Source organism: Podarcis filfolensis (assembly GCF_964270895.1).
Source record: "Podarcis filfolensis genome assembly, chromosome: 8".
In the NCBI taxonomy this organism is placed as follows: Eukaryota; Metazoa; Chordata; class Lepidosauria; order Squamata; family Lacertidae; genus Podarcis; species Podarcis filfolensis.
Genome location: NC_139611.1, coordinates 68,551,438 through 68,571,412, shown reverse-complemented (window position 1 = coordinate 68,571,412; position 19,975 = coordinate 68,551,438). Strand labels below are relative to the sequence as shown.

General features: G+C 45.9%; 1 protein-coding gene across 3 annotated transcripts in view; it reads left to right on the top strand.

Moving 5' to 3' along the window:
* Positions 1 to 448: 448 nt before the first annotated feature.
* The window catches only part of NKAIN1 (sodium/potassium transporting ATPase interacting 1), a gene marked incomplete at its 3' end in the record, with an annotated part of 54,747 nt that continues 35,220 nt past the window's right edge, over positions 449 to 19,975 (top strand). For all 3 annotated transcript variants that reach the window (XR_014551408.1, XM_083628093.1, XM_083628094.1), the window contains exon 1: positions 449 to 1,275. Coding sequence is in view for 2 of the 3 variants with exons in the window: in XM_083628093.1 (XP_083484219.1) it covers positions 1,222 to 1,275 (54 nt within the window). The remainder of the gene's footprint in view (positions 1,276 to 19,975) is intronic.

Below are 19,975 nucleotides of genomic sequence, written 5' to 3'. Positions count from 1 at the left end.
GAGAATGAGGGAGGTGATCATGGTGAGTTCTGACATCTCTTTTTCTAGAAAAATAGCACTGTATGTTTTAAAAATATATGAATAAGTAATTAAATAATAACAGACAATATTAACGCTGTACTAGCTAGTTACTGTACATGGGCAGACAGATAAATAAATGTATAAGTTAGACCCTAGTTAGTTACTACTTGAGGGCTGTTCCTCGGAAAGAGAAATGGGGAGATGGATCACACATAAGCACCACAACAACTTTACGCACACGCTTCCCATCACCCAGTGTTTCCTCTTAGAGCAGCAGCTACAAAGCTTGTAGGAGGGGGCGGGGGCTTCGTTGGGTAATAAAGGACATCCCTATTCTTTATTGGACGGCGGGAGGGAGGAGGTGGGGCGGCCCTTCAGGTGGTGGGGCTAGAATCTCTCGGCTCTCCACGCCCAGAGCTCAGCCAGAGAGCCACGTGGTTGTGGGGGTGCGGGGGGTGGGGTGCGGGTGGTTTGTATTATTCCTGCCGCTTTCGATTGTCTTTTCCCGACGGCGCGGATTCTCCCTTCTTTTTCCTGTTTCCTCTTTTTTTTAAACGCCGCTTTTCAGTGTTACTGTTTCGCAAGGGGGAATCGTGGGTGTGTCTTGAGGCGAGGAGGGCAAACAATGGCGAGGAGGGCTCGTTGAGAGCGCGCCGTGAGAGGATCTCCTCGCTCCTGCACTCCCACCCCCCACCCCATGCAAAATTGGGCAAAGCCCGGACGGCTCGTGTTGCCCACCCCGAGCCGCCCCCTCCTCTCCACCCCCTCCCCTCTCGGGAGATGGAGGGCGAGCTCTGATCCAAGAGGGAGCAAAGGCGCGCACGCCTAGCCGCGCGCATTACAATGGAGCGAGGGGCTTCCAGCTTCCAGCAGCCTCGGAAGTGCTGCGCTGGGCGAAGATAAAACGCCCCTTTGGATCGCCTTATCTTTTTTTGGGGGGGGCTGCTGTTTTGGAAACTCGAAGGCTGGCCCCAGACAAAAGGCGTCGGCGTCGGGGAGGCTCGCCAAGGCGCAGGGAAGGACAAGGCTCGGCCGTTTTGGTTTTGAAGCGCAATGGCCGAGGATGGCTGCCGGCTGCTGCTTTCGGGCGCCCTCTGAGTGAGGTTGTCACTGGCAACGGGAGGCCGAGGGCTGCTGCTGCTGCTGCCGCCGCCGCTTCTGCTGCAACCGGAGGAGGGCGGCTTCCGCGCCAGCGCGGCCATGGGCAAATGCAACGGTCGCTGCACGCTGGTGGGCTTCTGCTGCCTGCAACTGGTAAGGCGGAGCGAGGGCGGCCCCTTCTCCTTCGCCCTCCCCACTCTCGCTCCTCTATTGTGCTACCTTCTCGGTGTTTGTGTGTGATCGCTGCTTCCTCTTTGGGTGGGTGACCTTGCTGCCAAGCCCCCCTGGGCCGGCGGTGGGGAGGTTGACGGGGGGGCTGGCCAGGGCGGAAAGTACTTCCTCCAGCCCACCCCCTATGCCCTGTTTTGGAGAGGTGTGGGCTGGAGAGGGCGCTGCTGGTGGTTCAAGAGTGGGGCGAAGGGGTCGTCTGCTTGCCAAGGATGGTGATGTGGGTGGGGCGTTGGGGTTCCTTGTTTCAGGGAACTTGTGGGTTTCCTACAATTTTGCCCGCCTCCTCAGGCAACTCTTGTTCTCCAAAGCGGCTCGCATCAATCCAAAAGAGGGAGGCTTTGCCATCGGGTTTACAAACGAAAAAAGGAAAAAAGAAAAAGTCAAGGCACCGGCAGAGTGGAGGGAAAAGGCAAAAGAGAGAGCTCAAACTTTAACTAGCTTTGGAGTGGATGAGGAAATGCAAGCATCGCACACAGAAGCAAGTCATTTAAAAAGTCGATTCCGGTGTGTTTCATGGGGCATTGCTCCTCACAGGGGAAGATGTCTTGCACTAAGACAGACCATTAGTCCATCTAGCTCAGTGTTGTCTGCCCTGATTGGCAGTGGCTGCCCCAAGTTTTCTGGCAGGAGCCTTTCCCAATCCTTCCTGAAGATCAAACCTGGGACCTTCTGCGTGCAAAGCAGATGCTCTACCAGTAAGCTGTGACCTTTCCCCTACTAAGTGTGTTTTAGGATTGCTGGTGGCAGGTCGTCACAGTGACGGTGGGCAGGAAAAGAATAGCTCAAGTTTTGGATCTAGGATAGGGAAAAGTCTGCTCAGTAGAATGGCATAACTCCTCTCTTCCCCCCTTCCTCCTTTATGTTGTTTTGCTAGATATATCTAGTTCAGCACTATCTCCAGACACTATCTTCTGCTGGATGCTTATAAGAAGCCCCTAGCCAGATGCAGATGAGGACAGGACTCCTGCCCCTTTACTTGTTGCCATTCCCTCTTTTCTGTAATTATTAAGCCCCATCCTCCTTTGCATCTGACCACCCTGCTCTCCCCTCATTTTGTGGTTGGCCAAAGATCCATCCTGGATCTTGGGACCAGGGGAAAGAGGTGGGACTCAGTGGCGTAGTGTGGGTTGTCAGCACCCGGGGCAAGGCAAGTAATTTGTGCCCCCTAACCCGTGGATTTGCGCCCCCTAACCCTAACCCCCAGATGTTGCGCCCGGTGCGGCCGGCCCCCCCTGCACCCCCCACGCTACGCCTCTGGTGGGACTGGAAATAATTGATGCTTCAGGAATCAGGACGCATAACAGAAATGGAGATGGGTTTCTAAGAAAAATAAATAAATAAGCTTGGTTATGTGTTATGGACACAAACTTGTATTCCTCCATTTATCCACACCTGCTTCCCCTGTTGTCTTGCCTGTGTTTTAATTTTTGATAGCACAGAATTTTACAAAGTACAGGTAGATAGGTGTGCAATCTAAGTAATGGATAATAAAGTTAATAGAGGGAGAAAAGGTTGCCCATGAAATTCAGACTTAACCGAGTCTTGGTTAGTGCAAGAAACCAGGAAATATCCCAATAATATTTGCCAAGCAATGCAAATAGATGGCTTTTAAAATACAAGCCCATTTAAATTATTTTATTTATTTTATTAAAAGCATTCCCAGGGCAATGTTAAAACAGCCTACAAGCAAACGAACAAAAGGAATGCTTGGGTCGATTATGATTCTAGAAAGGCTTATCTTCCTATTTATACAGGAATTACAGGGGTTAATGCCTCTGCAAAAGTGGAATGCTGTGATTTCATGCTTCTATTATGGGGAATATCAATGAGACTTGGGTAATGTCAATATTGTGTAACGTTGATATTGCCTGGAAGCCAGATGTAAACTTAAAAAGCAAAGCAGCAACAAGAAATCCAACAAAAGGTGTACAGTATTGCTATTTGTACTTCAGTTTTGTTCTTTAGTTCTTTCTTATGCAAAATACATTAGGTGCCTGGCCTGTTTTGACCAGTGCTCAGGCTTACATGAGACAATTTGCTTCCAAAAATTGTATGGGAGTGCATAACACTTGGCACGTATCTGTATTGCCAGTTGCCAATTGTATTCATCCTACTTTTCCAGCTCAGGGCAGCATATATGTTATCTCCTCTATGATTTTATCTTCATAATGGCCCTGTGAGATTGGTTAGGCTGAGAGAGAGTCACCTGGTTTGTGCGTAATGCTACAGCTTAGTCTGCGTCGACGGACATGAGAGAGTGATCCCTCTTCTCTTCCAGCACAGCCGCAAGACACAGCATGCATTACTCCTGTTTCCAGTTAGCCATGGTTACTGTTCATGTCTGATCTGTGCTTAGTGTTAACTGTGGTTTAGTGAAACGTGTCAGGAATCGTTCACTGTGGTTTGAGGTTGTCTTGGGTCATTGTGCGTACGGTGGCCACAGTTTATCTGGGTGTGAGCATGAGTCTCCACAGTTAGCTGAAAACAAAAGTGAAAGCCAATGATCTCCTTGTGGCTGTGCCCGAAGAAGAGAGAGAAACAGATGAGCCCAAGGCTTGTCTGCACATGTTGCTAATCCAGGGGTGTAGAACCCTTTATTATTATTATTTCATGGGCCACAAAATGGTGATGGGTGAGGCCAAAACCCAAAGTGCATGGAGCAACATGCATCTCTCCACTCTCCCTCTCCCTCTGCCACCCTCTCTCTCCTTCTACTCTTGATCTTCCTCGCTGCTCAGCTGACTACAGGCGAAGGGAAGATCACTCTTGCCAGAGGTCTGAACTAATGGCTTGCAGAGGGCTCCCCACTCCTGTTTCCATTGTTCCACCCATTTTGGATTTTCTGTCTGCTTCCTCCTCCTGCAACTCCTGCCCCCTTTCTCTCCCTTTGGGCCCCTACCCCCCCCCCAAATATGCTGCAGGCTGCATGCAGTTCTTGAGCCACAGGTTTCTCCCCCTCCCATGCTAAGCTCATGGTTACAACTTTTTCAAGGGCCACATTCCCTTGTGGGAAACCTCCTGAGGGTTACACAATGGGGCCAAGGTGCAAATGTAGACAGGGCAATGGATGCACGTTTTAGCTTTGCGCAACAGGTTACATTCCAAGCATGCAGAAGTCGGGTCCCTTCCAACTCTACAATTCTATGTTTCTAAGTCAGAGATTCCCAGGGATAACACACACACACCCCGCCAGTCCTCCTTCCAGGCAAGAGGTATTATCACAGTTCAATGACACATTCCATCTAGACCAGAAGCACTCAAGGGTGTGGAATGGGACGTGGCCTACCAGAGTCCCAAGAGGTTTGGGAGGCCACATTTGACCCCCAGGCCTGAAGTTTCCCAACCCTGGTATAGTGTTCACATGTGAATGGCAGGCTAAAGGTTACCTACAGCTCTTCATGGCCGAGTGGAGTCTTGCCACCAATTTTCCCTGGTTGCAGCGCAATTCTCTAGCTGTTACACCATCCTGTCTTTTGAAAAAGAGAGCCTGTGAAAGGTTTTATAGCTGTTTTGGGCTGGAGTGGATCTGTTCAAGTCTGCTTTGCATCTGTTGCCTTTCAATGTATGCACACAAGGAAACTTTTATTACAGAGTGAAATCTGCACTAGTGAACAGAGGCGGCCCTGTGGATAGCTCAGTCGGTAGAATGTGAGACTCTTAATCTCAGGCTTGTGGGTTTGAGCCCCACATTGGGCAAAAGTTTCTGCATTTTAGGGGGTTGGACTAGATGACCCTTGTGGTCCCTTCATAGCCGTCAACTTTTCCCTTTTCTTGCGAGGAATCCTATTCAGAATAAGGGAATTTCCCTTAAAAAAGGGGAAACGTTGACAGCTATGGGTCCCTTCCAACTTTACATTTCTATGATACTGTGAGGCACTTTTAAGCTTGAGCAGCCCGTTCCTGCAACTGTATGAGGACTGAGGCAGGGAGGAGGAGACTCTGTCAGCACCTTCCCCCATCATTAGTAAACGTATGAAAGAGAAATTGTGAACAGCTCTTTGTGCTGAAACTTGCTTGTGGAGTATGTTTCAACACTTTGCAGGGAGATTAAAACTGCAGCCCTAAGTAAATTTGCTTGGAAGCAATTCCACTTTAAGCTGGTACATTAGTAAATATGGTCAGAGTCGAGCTGCACAACTTGCTCTGGGTACAGAGAAAATTACTGCTGCTGGGTACATCATTGATTTTCCCCTTGCTTGGACTTGATCAAATGAAACATCTCTCTCGATTCTAGCCGAATGCATGGAGCGGGGAGTGAGCACACAGAGCCCTGCCCACTTGTTGCACTGATTCTAGCTTCCTTGCTCATGTATACAGAGAGCATTCAAATGCATCCACATGAACAGCTTAATGCACAGAGATGAAAATGGGGTAGCTTTTCCTATTTAAAACTGGAGAAGGGTTGTGGCTTCACGGCAGAGTGGGGAACTTGTGATTGTCCAGACTCAAACTCCCATCAGTCCCAGTCAGCATGGTCATTGGTCTAGGAGGATGGGACTTGGAGTCCAGCAATACTTGGAGCGACTCCAGGTTCCGTTCTCATAGTGTTGGTCAGAGAAGGGGAACTTTGAGCCCTGGGGCCAAACTTTGTCCTTCTAAGCCGCTCTGTCAGGCCCTCAGGGCTCTCCCCTATCTGCACCCCTCTCCCCAGGCTACATCTCTCCCTCACCAGCACTACACTGAGCTATCCTCAAGTGTGTTTGCCTGGCTGGAATGTTGTCCTTGAACTGTGACAAAATTCATATTGCCAAGGTCCATCTAAACATAAAAGGTTTCAAAAGGAGGGATGGTTGCTGCTGAACCTCTGCTGATAGGGAGTTCCACAGGGGAGGCCCTGCCACACTCAGTCTCTAGTGCTGATAAATCACCAGAGGATCCTGGGTAATCATGATGGAACATACGGAATCAGGTGGTACTTAAGGCCCCATGTTTCCCCCCTTGGTTTTGTTTGTATGTTGTTGTTTTTGAAAACTTAATAAAACAAAACCAAAGCACCACCATGCTATTGGGGACAGCGGATGAACACCCAAGAGGCCATGGGGAATGGGCACTGGGTGCAAGCTGTTTTTCTTTCTCTGACTTTTCCACCTCTGGTCAAGCCTACCTCAGTCCCCAAGATACATGATGCCACAGTTTCCTGGCCCTGTTTTTACATTTGGGGGTCTTTCTGTTTTTCTGCACTGAGTGAAGGTTTCAATTATTGTTTTTAAGTTTTTGTCGTTGCCTCAGAAGGCAGGTCACCATTTCACAGGTCCTGAAGTTACCACTAGAGCGTTGGCGAAAGGAAGGTTTGGTTGGAGGAGAGGTAAAGGGATCCCTCTATTTCCAGTTTGAGTCAATTTACCTATGTGTCCATTCTGTCCAAGTTAAACAAATCATAGTTGGAAGGGACCCAAGGGTCATGTAGTCCAACCCCCAGCAGTGCAGGAATCCTTTGCCCAATATGGGTCTCAAACCCATGACTTTTGAGATCAAGAGTCTCATGTTCTACCAACTGAACTATCCCAGGTGCTGACTGAATGTTCATATTTAAATCAGCATGTCATCACAAAATATGTATTTAGACAATGCTGTTTTGTCTCAGTGGGTGCATTTCTAAACATATTTTGTCCTAAAACACTCGGGCTGATCCCCCCCCCCCACATTTAGTATGGTTTAAAAAATAAATAAATCTGTGGTCCATATTGCAAAAATTGGAGAAGGTCAGATTCGGAAGGATAATAAATTATATCCTGATCTGCATTTTCATCCAGGAGGTCAGTTCACATGTGAATTAACAGAGATCTAACTCTAAGAAGCATCTCAGAGCAGGAGGAGAGAGTCTTGGCACACACCTCAATACTGGAACCTTTCCCTTGACTTTCATGTCCTGTAAGAGTAGTTCTGCTGGATCCAACCAAAGGTCCCCCTAGTCTAGCTCTCTGTTTCTCCCAGTGGCCCACCAGATGCTTTTGGCAAAGCCCACCAGCAGGGCATAAAGGAGGCTGCTCATCACCCAACCCCTACTCTGCTCCTGGTATTCAGAGTCACACTCCTCCTAAACCTAGAGGGTACACACAGTGGTTGTGCCGAGGTGCTCTAGTGATGGACTGCTGTGGCAGATGCACTCGGCGTGATCATTTTTTACATCTGCCCTTCGTATGCCGAAGACCCTTATCTCCGAAATACCATGTGATTCAGGCTCTTGCAGTCTTTCAGAAGCTTCCTTTGTGGCTGGCTGTTGTCAGTTCAGCAGCCTCTTTGCCTTGATGTTGGCTGTGCTTGATAATTGGATCTGCCTCTTATGTCGTGTCTTAAATGTGCTCTGTGACTCATCAGCTGACTCACTCCATCCTCAGTCCTTGTTCTTCTATACCACACCACACCACTTGACACCACTGTGTTTCACGTCTCGGGATCACTGCCCTGGTGTTCTGTTTGTTTGTTTGTTTGTTTGTGTGTGTGTGTTTGCAGGGGGTGAGGGTGGGTTGCGTGATTTAAATGTTAATGTACCTCAAATGGGTGGTGCAGAATGATTTGGATGCTCTTTGCTTAATAAACGATCCATTTTGGGACCCTTGGAATATTATCCTAGTCACATGGGAAGTTGTGTTAGAAGCTCAGATATATAAGGTAGGCATCCAATGGCTCCTTAAGCCAAGGTTGCAGTCACCAAAACGGAATGTCTAGTTGCCATTTTGGGGCAAGTCTTGTTTTTCAAATGATGAACCGTCTGTGATTGATTCTCAGTTAAACATCTGGCTAGATGACAACCTTGAGCTTTGAGAACTTAAAAAAGAAAAGCCACTTGATCAAGGGGCAGTCCACGTATATATTGGCATATTCCGACCTCTTTGCCTTAATGGTGACTGCTCCTGCTCAGGCTGCACACAGAAAAGGCCATTTGGTTCCAGAAATTCATTCCAATTGCACTGATAAAATATTACTGATAGAATTCTACAGGATGTGGTATTAATGTGTGTGAAAGCAGTCAAGATCCAGTGATCCCAAGATGGTGATCCCAAGATCCAATGATCCCAAGCATCTTCACTTGGTTGCAAGTGGTCAACAGCCAAGTGCAAAATGCTAATTTTGAACACTGATGGGAAGTTCTTCTTGCTCTGGGGATCACCCACCTGTCCACAATCTGATGTCATATTGGCACCAGGTGATTGGCAGGTGGTTGGTTCCACCCACCTGTCAAAGTTGGCCCATCAGCATTGGGGGAGGGGGAATAATGCACAAAGCAGGATTGAACTCCCTACGTGTCAGATGAAGTGCAGGATGTTAAACCCTGCCTTTAAGGAGTGCCACTATGGTCATGGTTAGAAAGTTGGACTGGGGAGACATGGGTTCAGTTCCCATTTGTCCATGAAGCTTTCTGCGTTGATCTCAGCCATGCACAGTGTCACTGAGAGCATGATGGTGGTTGGTGGGGAACAATGCACACTTGATGGTGCCCTTAACTCCTTGGAGGAAAAATGGGATAAATTTTCACTACAGCTCCTGGGGAACACCCCCTCCGTGTTCCTTTTAAATCTGTTGTCATTTGCGTCTTGAAATTACAGTCTCTTGTGCATGCTTCTGAACCATAATGTGGCGTAGACACATCCCCCCTGCTCTATATTTTTTTGCAGCAAATCTGCCATTTTTAGAAATGCATTGTCTCATAAAATTAAACTGCTAGCATAATGGATCGATGCTGTACAAATGAAATTGAGCAATTGAAATTGGATGTAACGCCAGTCAGATCTAAAGTCAAAGTTGTAATTAACTTTCTGCAGTTGGCTATCCCTGGGAAGCAAATGTTTTTATGTGCACAGCTCATCAGGCATGCTAAATCTGGTGTGTTAATCATTTGCAGTGTGTCCAAAATCTGAATAAAATTGTAAACATTCCCCAAGCATCATCTCACCAAACTTACAGCAGGTCTATTCACTGAGAAAGAATGGATAGTGGGGAATCTGGAACACAAGTGCAGTTTACCTACATCTCACCCCATCTTCCAGAAATGATAGACCTGTTCTCTGATGCTACTCCACTGAGTGTGGTTTAAGTTCTATACCAAACCAATGCTCCACTTGGAAATTGCTTTTTAAAAATACTTGTAAATATTTTAAGACATGACAACTCAACAACAAATACCCCACTTTACATTATTCACATTTTATATTTCTAGCCAATGGAATAGATGTTTTCAGTCCCCCAGTCCCTGCAGCCCATTTTGTCAATCAGCTAAACCCATCCATCTGTCATTCTCCATGGTTTTGGGTGAAGCATTGTTTTTCTTTGGCCTCGGGATTCGATTTCAAACCCTGCAGGCGCAGGTATTGCCTTTGCAAGCAGTGCCAATCACCTGGTTGTTGGCTCTTGCAACATGTCCATGATCATGGTGGCACTTGCAAAGATGGTGCATGCAAGTCCTACTTTTGGCAGGGGAAGCTATGCCTTTATTAGCCAGGTGTAGGGCAGGCAGGCATGATTTGATTAATAATAATAATAATAATAATAATAATAATAATAATAATAATAATATATTATTTCTGGCTGCGTTTCCCCAGCCACTCTGGGTGGCTCCCAACAGAATATTAAAAAGACAATAAAATATCAAACATTAAAAACCTCCCTAAACAAGGCTGCCTTCAGATGTTGTCTAAAAATCAAGTAGTTGTTTATTTCTTTGACATCTGATGGGAGAGCGTTCCACAGGGCGGGCTCCACTACCAAGAAGGCCCTCTGCCTGGTTCTATGCAACTTTGCTTCTCGCAGGGAGGGAACCACCAGAAGGCCCTGGGAGCTGGACCTCAGCGTCCGGGCAGAACAATGGGGGTGGTCTCGGCTTAGGCCTGGAGACCAGAGGTTCCCCAGTGCTGATGTCTGCGTAGACGTGGTACCCAGAGATATTAGTGACAATGGCAATGATAATGTTGCTGTTTGTTACTTGGCGCAGCCAAGGTGACCTTTTCAAAATGTGTCACTTGTACTATCCAAGAAGAAAATTTTCATTCTGACATGGCTTATTCTTTCCAATAGCTTTTCCCCCCTAAGAACTTAAGAAGAGCTTGCTGGATCAGGCCAATGGCATCCTGTTCTCACATTGGCCAACCAGAGGCCTGTGGGAAACCTGCAAGCAGGACCCAAGCACAAGAGCCCTCTCTCCTCCTGTGGCTTCCAGCAACTGGAATTCAGAAGCATCATCGCCTCCAGCTGTGGAGTCAAAGCACTGCCAAGGCGGGTAGTTTCCTCCAGGAAACTCTGTCATATTCTGAATAGAGTCTGTCCATTGATCTCAATGACCTGGTCAAGGACCTCAATGATCTCAGTGCTCCTGACCCGGAAACCCTATCCTTATTTATAGCGATTGCTGAATATCTAGGCAGGCAGAAGACAACCTCTTGCAATATCTGTATCAATTTGTGGCAGCCGCTGCAGGACAACAGGGCGGTAGGCCAAGAGATTGGATCAAGTTGCCTTTCTCCATAGATTGGGGATTGGGGCAGAGAGAGAAGGGAGCCTCGATTCTTCTATATGTGAGTTTTCAATTACACAATTAAATGCACAATTAGGTATAATTACCAGTGCTCAGGAGCCGCGACTGTTCATAATAGGCATGTAATCTACTGCAGTCACTGTTTATACTGCTCAGCCCCTCTCCCTAATGATTATGGAATGCTTCCACATTTGCATGGTTGCCATGGAAATCATGTTTGGAGCTGACAAACGGCACTCAGGATGGAAGGCCGCGATATTTCTTTGGGTAGGGGGGAAGCTGCAGCTGCTGGAGGGAGAAGGTTGGCTGTGGGGTCTGTGGTGGCAACTGCGGTGTCCTAAGAAGGTCAGAAGAGCCTCCCTGAATTGGGCCAATGGCTCACCAAGTCCAGCATCCTGTTCTTCCAGTAGCTGTCTGCGCGGGAAGCCCACAGACCAAGACCTGAGCACCATTTGTGATTCCATAGCAAGGGGTCTTCATAAGTGCACTGCCTTTGGTGTCAAGGTTAGTATCCATTTATATCCTCTGTGAATTTGTCCTCTTTGTAAGCTGTCCAAGTTGGTGGCCATCGCTGCCTCTTGTGGGAGGGATTTCCATGGTTAAACTTTGTGCTGTGTTTGAAGCATTCCTTGCATGTCCGGCATCTCCACTTAAAAGAGCAAAATTATCATGGCTAGTAGATATTTAAGAAGCTGCTGTTTAGGGTGTTTAGGGTGCTGTTTAGGGTGGGTGTTTTAGGGTAGGTGTTTTAGAGCCAGTGTGGTGTAGTGGTTAAGAGCGGTAGTCTTGTAATCTGGGGAACCGGGTTCGCGTCTCCGCTCCTCCACATGTAGCTGCTGGGTGACCTTGGGCCAGTCACACTTCTCTGAAGTCTCTCAGCCCCACTCACCTCACAGAGTGTTTGTTGTGGGGGAGGAAGGGAAAGGAGATTGTTAGCCGCTTTGAGACTCCTGAAGGGGAGTGAAAGGCGGGATATCAAATCCAAACTCCTCCTCCTCCTCCTCCTCCTCCTCCTCCTCCTCCTCCTCCTCCTATAAGACAGGCACACCCAACTCCCTAGAGACTGCGATCTACTCCCAGTATAAGGCAACTGGCAGTGGTCTACCCTTTGTCTTTTTTTTTTTTAATAATTTTTATTAACAGGCCAATCAAATCACATTAATTCCAAATCACACAGCCAAATTTTTAATTTTTTGTTGGGGGTACCCATGCTTCAAGCTCGGAAAGGGATCCAAACATCACTCTTGCTGCTGCTTTAATGTACACAGTTCTGTCAAAATAGTATTCACAGTTCTGTTCAATCTTCTCCTTGTTATTTTCCTCATCTTCTTGTTATCATATATTCCTTTCTTTGTGATCTCTGGTAGTCTCCACAAGCGGGTTGAAAACAAACGTTGTCATATCCTGTGTGGATTTTGCACTCCTCCAAGAGCCATATCAAGATAGACAGACGCCATTTCCGCACCTCCGTACAAAACATTCCCAAAGTCTGTCCGTTAATTTCCACAGGCCTGCCAGTCTCTCCTCAATTTTCTCAGGGGGCCCTGCCAGGTCAAACTCACAGTCGGGTGTAATAACAAGCCATGGTCCTCCTCCCCCTCGGGTCTACCCTTTGTCAAGGCGGGGGGGGGGGAGACCAAAGTTGTTGAGCTTCTTTTAGGGTAGGCCAAAGTTGTTGAGCTTTCTTTAGGGGACCCCACGGTGGTTGAGCTTTTTTGAGAAGATGCTAGAGTTACTCCGCTTTTTACGGGGAGAAGGAGCGCTAAAATCACTGTAAAACTACACCACTAATAACAAGCAGGAGCAGCACTACATTCTGGCGGCAGTGGGGGGTGGAGCCAGCGATGATAAGGGAGCCCGTGATCGACCACGATCGACCGCAGTCATTCAGAGATCGACCTGTCAATTGATTGACCTGTTGGACATCGCTGCTATAAGAGGATTCCTTGGGAACACATGTATTTCCCATGTGGGGTACAAATGTCTAAAGAGAGTCAGTGTGGTGTAGTGGTTAAGAGCGGTGGACTCGTAATCTAGTGAACCGGGTTCGCTTCCCCGCTCCTCCACATGCAGCTGCTGGGTGACCTTGGGCTAGTCACACTTCTTTGAAGTCTCTCAGCCCCACTCACCTCACAGAGTGTTTGTTGTGGGGGAGGAAGGGAAAGGAGAATGTTAGCCGCTTTGAGACTCCTTCGGGTAGTGATAAAGCGGGATATCAAATCCAAACTCTTCTCCTCCTCCTTCTTCTTCTTCTTCTTCTTCTTCTTCTTCTTCTTCTTAGTTGTACATGACAATGAAATCCACAGAGAGAAGGGAAAGTGTTTGGATGAATCCCAAACTTGAAGTGTGCTGCTTTGGAATACTCTGAAGCAACACGGACATCCTCCAAAGTTGCCAACTTGGGGTTCTTCCCCGAGCTTTGTGGACAAAGGTGCTTCCATGCAACCTGTTGTCAGGGACTGGGCAGAGGAGGAATGGTGGAGGCCGCCTCCCCAGCCTGACCCTTCCAGAGAAGAAGATGGTTTAGAATTACAACAGGGGTTTGAGGGATATCACAGCTCAGAGGCAGATGAGGAGAAAAGCTGGGAAATAATGGGAGAGGAGGAGGAGCGACAGCTGATGGACACAGTGTCTCTAGAAAGCATTCCAGACCTCCCCTCTCTCCCAGAACCCGGCGAGCATTGAAAGTAGGAGAGTAAAGAGCTCAAAGGCAGAGGGCATGTAGCAGCACCTGTAGAAGTGATGAATGAGGAAGTGGGAGAGACAACACCATTATTCTAAGAGGCTGCATTCCCAATCCTCTCTCTGTAAATATTGAATAAAAAGCAGGTGGTAAGGACTTTTCCTTGTCTTACCTGTTCCTGGCCACCTGCCGTGGGGGTTGGATCCTCTGCCGCCTGACACCTGTCTACTGAGAATTTCTCCTCATTTATTTGGAGGGAGATTAGTCAACATTGGCTATTTAATGACCAGCCATTTCTATTCATTTTCAGAGAAGTTAAACAATGTTGCATCGTTGCAAGTGCTTTCTTATCCTTTCCACTGCATTCTTTTAACACTTTCTGTCAGCAGTAAATCACACCATTCTAAGTTGGAGTTAACTCTTTGTTAGCAAAGATACAATCTTCACCAACTTGGCAGTGTGTCAGGAGTAATGAGCATAGCAGCTCATCTGTGGTACATCTTACCTCATGAATCAGTTGCCAAGACTGAAAGTCCTCACCTAGCTACAACCGTCTTAAGTCCCCTCCTCTCCAGGAGACCCCACCTGCAACCAATCTTTTGGAGAAGAAGGTTTGTTGCATGAGACTTCCCGGTCAACTATAATAGTTCAACTTGAATATGCTTGTACAGGTATGTGCCTGAATCCTGCCCGAAAATAGTGGCTGCCTGGAAACGCCCCAATTCTGAGTGACAGTAGTGCGCCTGTGAAAATCGACGCCTTTTCCTCCAGGAAAGTGTTGATTTTGACTGACAGCTCTAGCTTCCAACCAGGGAATAACTTTGACAGGGGGGGCTCTTTTCACGTCTGATCACAGTGCTCTGTGTTTGGAGGGATGTTGGAGGAACGGATCCGTTGCTGTCAACTGAGCAGAAAACAAAAAAAAATATGCAGGCTGCTTTTTGTACATCACAGTTCCTTAAGCTCTGCCCCTGTGTATCTGAAATGTTGCAAGTTGTTTACTTGGGGATGTCTGTATGATGTATGCCATTTTCATGCTTATTCTTCCAAAATACTAGGAGGGGAGCAAATATTTCTACCTAATGACTTTCTTTGCACAGGAAAGTGTAAGGAAAGTTGCTATCCTTATCTGTCTGAAATTTGGTGGGTTTCTATCCCCTCGGAAGGTGACAGAAATCGCAGGGAAATTGAATCTAATTCTGTTAAGCTATATATATATATATATATATATATATTTATTTATTTATTTAACCAACAACCAAAACACAGTGAAAACAAACAGTGAAACCCCCCAGGCGGCTGATACATTGGGTATACATAATCAATAATAACATATTCAAATCGACCATATGTACAATTCTTAACACTCCTCCCTCCACAAGGTTTATTTAACTTTTAACATTTTAATTGCTCCAAATTGTTCAAACCTGCCCAAATAATTCTATATCTTCTCAAACCAATCCTCCTCCTTCTCACTGACCTTAAACTCTTTCATTTTATGTATCTTCACAGTTAGATATTCTAAGACTATAATATTTTTCAATTTTCCCTCCATTGGTTCCATTTAAGCAATAAGAATAAGAATAATAAAGATGTAGCCAGTTTCTCATTTCCCTGTGCAAATCAACAGGGAAAGACATCAAGCCTCAACTTAGGAAGCTATCATACTGACAATTGATCCACCTAGTTCAATATTTTCTAAACTAACTGGCAGTGCCTGTCCAGAATTGCAGACTGGATTCTCTCCCAACTCTACTTGGTGTTGCCAGGGATCAAACCTGAGGTCACAGAATTCGAAGGGACCCCAAGGGTCATCTAGTCCAACCCCTTGCAATGCAGGAACCTTTTGCCCCATGTGCGACTCGAACCCATGACCCTGGGATTAAGAGTCTCGTGCTCTACCGAGTGAGCTATCCCAGATCTCCCCTTTTGCCTACAAAGTAGATGCTCTACCACTAAACTGCCACCCTTTCCCCATATGTGGGCCTTAGATTTTCCTAAGCGAGGTTCTTACTCAGTTCTCTGACTCAAAGTGGGTGTGAAGCAGTCTATGCCAAATTAACCGTGTGAAACGCCCTGAGACCTCCGGATATAGGGTGGTATATGTTTTGTTCAGGGATGTGGGTGGCGCTGTGGGTTAAACCACAGAGCCTAGGACTTGCCGATCAGAAGGTCGGCGGTTCGAATCCACGCGGCGGAGTGAGCTCCCGTTGCTCGGTCCCTGCTCCTGCCAACCTAGCTGTTCAAAAGCATGACAAAGTGCAAGTAGATAAATAGGTACCGCTCCGGTGGGAAGGTAAACTGCGTATCGGTGCACTGCTCTGGTTTGCCAGAAGCAGCTTAGTCATGCTGGCCACATGACCCGGAAGCTGTATGCCGGCTCCCTCGGCCAATAAAGCGAGATGAGCGCCGCAACCCCAGAGTCGGTCACGACTGGACCTAATGTTCAGGGGTCCCTTTACCTTTACCTATGTTTTGTTCTCATTTTGTATTTTTACATTGTGAACTGCCCTGTGATATTTGGGTGATGGGCGGTATACAAATTAGATAAATAAATAATAATCAATTAATTTAAAGTGTCTTTGTCTTATTTTTTAAAAAGTATATACTCCCTTGCACACATGAATTAAGGCAGTGTACTACAAAAGATCAAACTACTTTAAAATTCCTTTTAAAACACAATAAAGCAGTGTGCCTGAAACCTTAAAAGGCCTAACCTAAAAAGAAATTAAGTATATGCCTGGGTGAACAAAGGTGCTTTTAACTGCTGGTGGTGGATGCTTGCTGGATCTCTCGGCATCATGGTATGAGATGTGGGATGGCTGATTTGGATCAGTGTTTGGCACCCCTGCAGTCCTTCCTTTGCAATCTGTTGCTAGTAATGCCTGTTCCTGTGGCCATGCTGGTTGATTAAGTCAGAGCCCTGTTTGAGCAACTGGCTATCTTGCTTCATTGTCTCTCCGTTCCTTGCACTGAATATGGGCTGAGAGTTTGCCAGAGCTGTCAACCAAAGATTTACTGTGTTGTCTCGAGATGCTCAAATGAAGAAGAGAAAGGGCTCCCTGTGGGCCTCGCAGAAAGGAGGCCGGGTGGTGGCCGGATGCTATTTCTCTTGATTTGAATAGTCTTCAGGATTTCGTTTTGCAGCTTTCAAAGAGAGTCTTCCTGTTGCACTTGCTTTCTGGTGATGATTGGGGAATTTCCGACAACTATATTTTTTCCACAGAGATCATTTATGAAAATGCCTTGTTTCCATAACATTGTGCAATACCAGTCAAACTGATCGGGTTCAAAATTTTGTTTAGACATTTTTCTGGTGGCTATCTCAGGAAGCATTCATTGTGTGAGGAGGATGATGATGATGATGATTTTATTATTTCCTCGTACCTACGGGACCGCCTTTCCTGGTACAGTGGTACCTCGGGTTACAGACGCTTCAGGTTACAGACTCCACTAACCCAGAAACAGTACCTTGGGCTAAGAACTTTGCTTCAGGATGAGAACAGAAATCACACGGCAGCAGCATGGTGGCAGCGGGAGGCCCCATTAGCTAAAGAGGTACCTCAGGTTAAGAACAGTTTCAGGTTAAGAACGGACCTCCGGAACAAATTAAGTTCTTAACCCGAGGTACCACTATATGTCCTATGAAGGACCTTATGGTCTTCAAATAAAAACATCTTGGAGATCCCGGGGCACAGGAAGGTTAGGCTGGCCTCGACCAGAGCCAGGGCTTTTTTGGCTGTGGCCCCGATCTGGTGGAACACTCTGTCACAAGAGACTAGGGCCCTGCAGAATTTGACATCTTTCCACAGGGCCTGCAAGACAGAGCTGTTCCACCAGGCCTTTGGCCAAGGCACAGTGACCCCCTCTCTCCTTCTGTAATCCTCATAGAACTCTAACCCAATGGTTTCCATTAATTTGATTCTGAATTGATCTTAGAATGTATTTTAATTAATTGACTGTGTGATTTTATGTACACTGTGCTATTTTTAATTGTTAGATGCTCTGAGCCCGGCTTTGGCCGGGGAGGGCAGGATACAAATAAAATAATATTATTATTATTATTATTATTATTATTATTATTATTATTATTATTATTATTATCATGGCACTTCCAAACTACAAACAGTGCAACCTCACTCAGTACAGATCAAATTACCTTGTCTGGAATAAGCTTTGATTAAAGGGAGTACCCTGCGCTCCTCTGAGAGGAAGGTGGGCGGATATAAATTAAACGAGTAAACGAGTAAACAAAAATATTTGGTGTCTTCCTGTGATTGCTGTCCTGCAGCAACCCCAGTAATTATTGCAGATTCTCCTGCATGGTTAGCTAGCAAGCCACAGCCCTTAATATTGCTGTTACTTTAACACCACCACCAATAGGCTTCCTTTCACGAAGAGAAGATTGAACCTTTGATCTTTCAAATTTAGTAGCATCCCTTGTAATATCCGAAAGCATTCCCAGTTACAGTAAAAATGCTTGATTTCTAGAACACGAAAACTTTCTGCTTATTTTTATCTCGTGTTTCTCTATAAGAAAACGTTACTGGAGCCATGTAGAAATTCTGGTCAGATTGCATCTTTCTGATAACCCAAAATCTGCTCAACTCAATTGTGTGTTCTTTTTATAGTGTGGATTCATTTTCCAATATCTTAATTCACTTGATCACATTTCTGTATTAAAAAAGCATAGGCCCCACATCCAGGGTTGGGAGAGAAATTTGCTTCAGTTCTTAATTAGAGGCAAGCTAGCAAATGAACCGAACATTTGCGCTTACTTGAATTTTGCGACACCGTTCTCCGGCCGAATAATGTGCAAAAAAATGGATATGCTAAGTTATAAAGTTTGCATATAAATGCATATATTAGTGAAGGTGACATGCAGAAATGTGTTAACTTTGGAGAACTTGCTTTGCAAAAAGTGAGCACCTTTTGCAAAATCGTATGCACAAAATGTGTATATTCAAAGAAATTTGAACTAAAATGCTGAAGAATTTTCGTGAGGACTTAAGGACTATCCATTAGCTGTCCTTTAAAAGTCACACTTCTCTGACGTTTACAGTGCAGTTCTCCAGCCAAGTAATGTGTTCCAAAATGTATATAGTAGGGTAAAGTGTTCATACAAAGGAATACAAACGTGCTTACTGGGAGAAGTTCAGACTAAAACATTAATTATATTTCATGAGGACTTCACTTTTTAAAAGTGTGCAAATGTTCCGGTCAGACTGCTTAGATTTACAGAAGTGGCAGTTTTACAAGTGTCGCATAATGATCCTTCCACACTTGCAAGAAGTTGATCCTTTAGAGTGGCACCACCGACACTTTGAAACAACTTGCCCATCAATATTGGGCTGGCGTCTTCACGCCATTGTTTTTGACGTTTTTTTCTTCCAGCAAACCTACCCAGGTGTGTTAATTTTTATGTGTGATTTTAGCAAGTATCAGTGTTAAGAGGTTAGTAGTTTTGTTTGAAATTTTAAAATGTTTCTCATATAGTGTGTGTGTATTTATTAGGTATTTTTCATGAATATGTTAGACCGTCTACTGTAAACAGCTTAGAAGTCTTGTTCTAGTAAGCGTTTTATATATATATATATATATATATATATATATATATATATATATATACACACACACACACACACACACACACACACACAGTGGTACCTTGGGTTACATACACTTCAGGTTACAGACTCTGCTAACCCAGAAATAGTACCTCGGGTTAAGAACTTTGCTTCAGGATGAGAACAGAAATCGTGCTCTGGCGGTGCGGCAGCAGCAGGAGGCCCCATTAGCTAAAGTGGTGCTTCAGGTTAAGAACAGTTTCAGGTTAAGTACAGACCTCCGGAACGAATTAAGTACTTAACCCGAGGTACCACTGTATACACACACACACACACACACAGAGTTGTACCTTGGTTGACAAACGACTTATGAGTTGAGTGTTTTGGCAAATCCGGAAGTGAGTCTTCCACTTTTCGAACGTTCTTTGGAACCCAAAAGTCTGGCACGGCCTCTGCGACTTCTGATTGGCCGCATGAGCTTCCTGCAGCCAATTGGAAGCCACACCTTGGTTTCTGAACATTTTAGAAGTCTAACAGACTTCCGGAATGGATTCTGTTCTGCTTCCAAGGTACGTGTGTGTGTGTGAGTGTGTGTATCAGCAAGAAGGGGGAGATGCAAAACCGAGAGGAAGCCTGTATTGACAGAGTCACCCATCAGTAGTTCCAGTAACACAATAACTTCTTCTGTGATAGCTGATGCCATACCCCCATCCAGGTCCCCCCTCCCCCCCCCAGCTTACACATCAAAGGAAGCTCAGCATTTTGTGGTCATTCAGCATGCTCAATGTTCATTCGGCTGCTCTCTCTCTTTTTTCTTTTCTTTTTTTGAGGGGGGGTGCAGAAGAGGATCCTCTAAGCATGTTCTCATTTCTGAGCAGCTCCATTCTGACTGCATAGCTAATA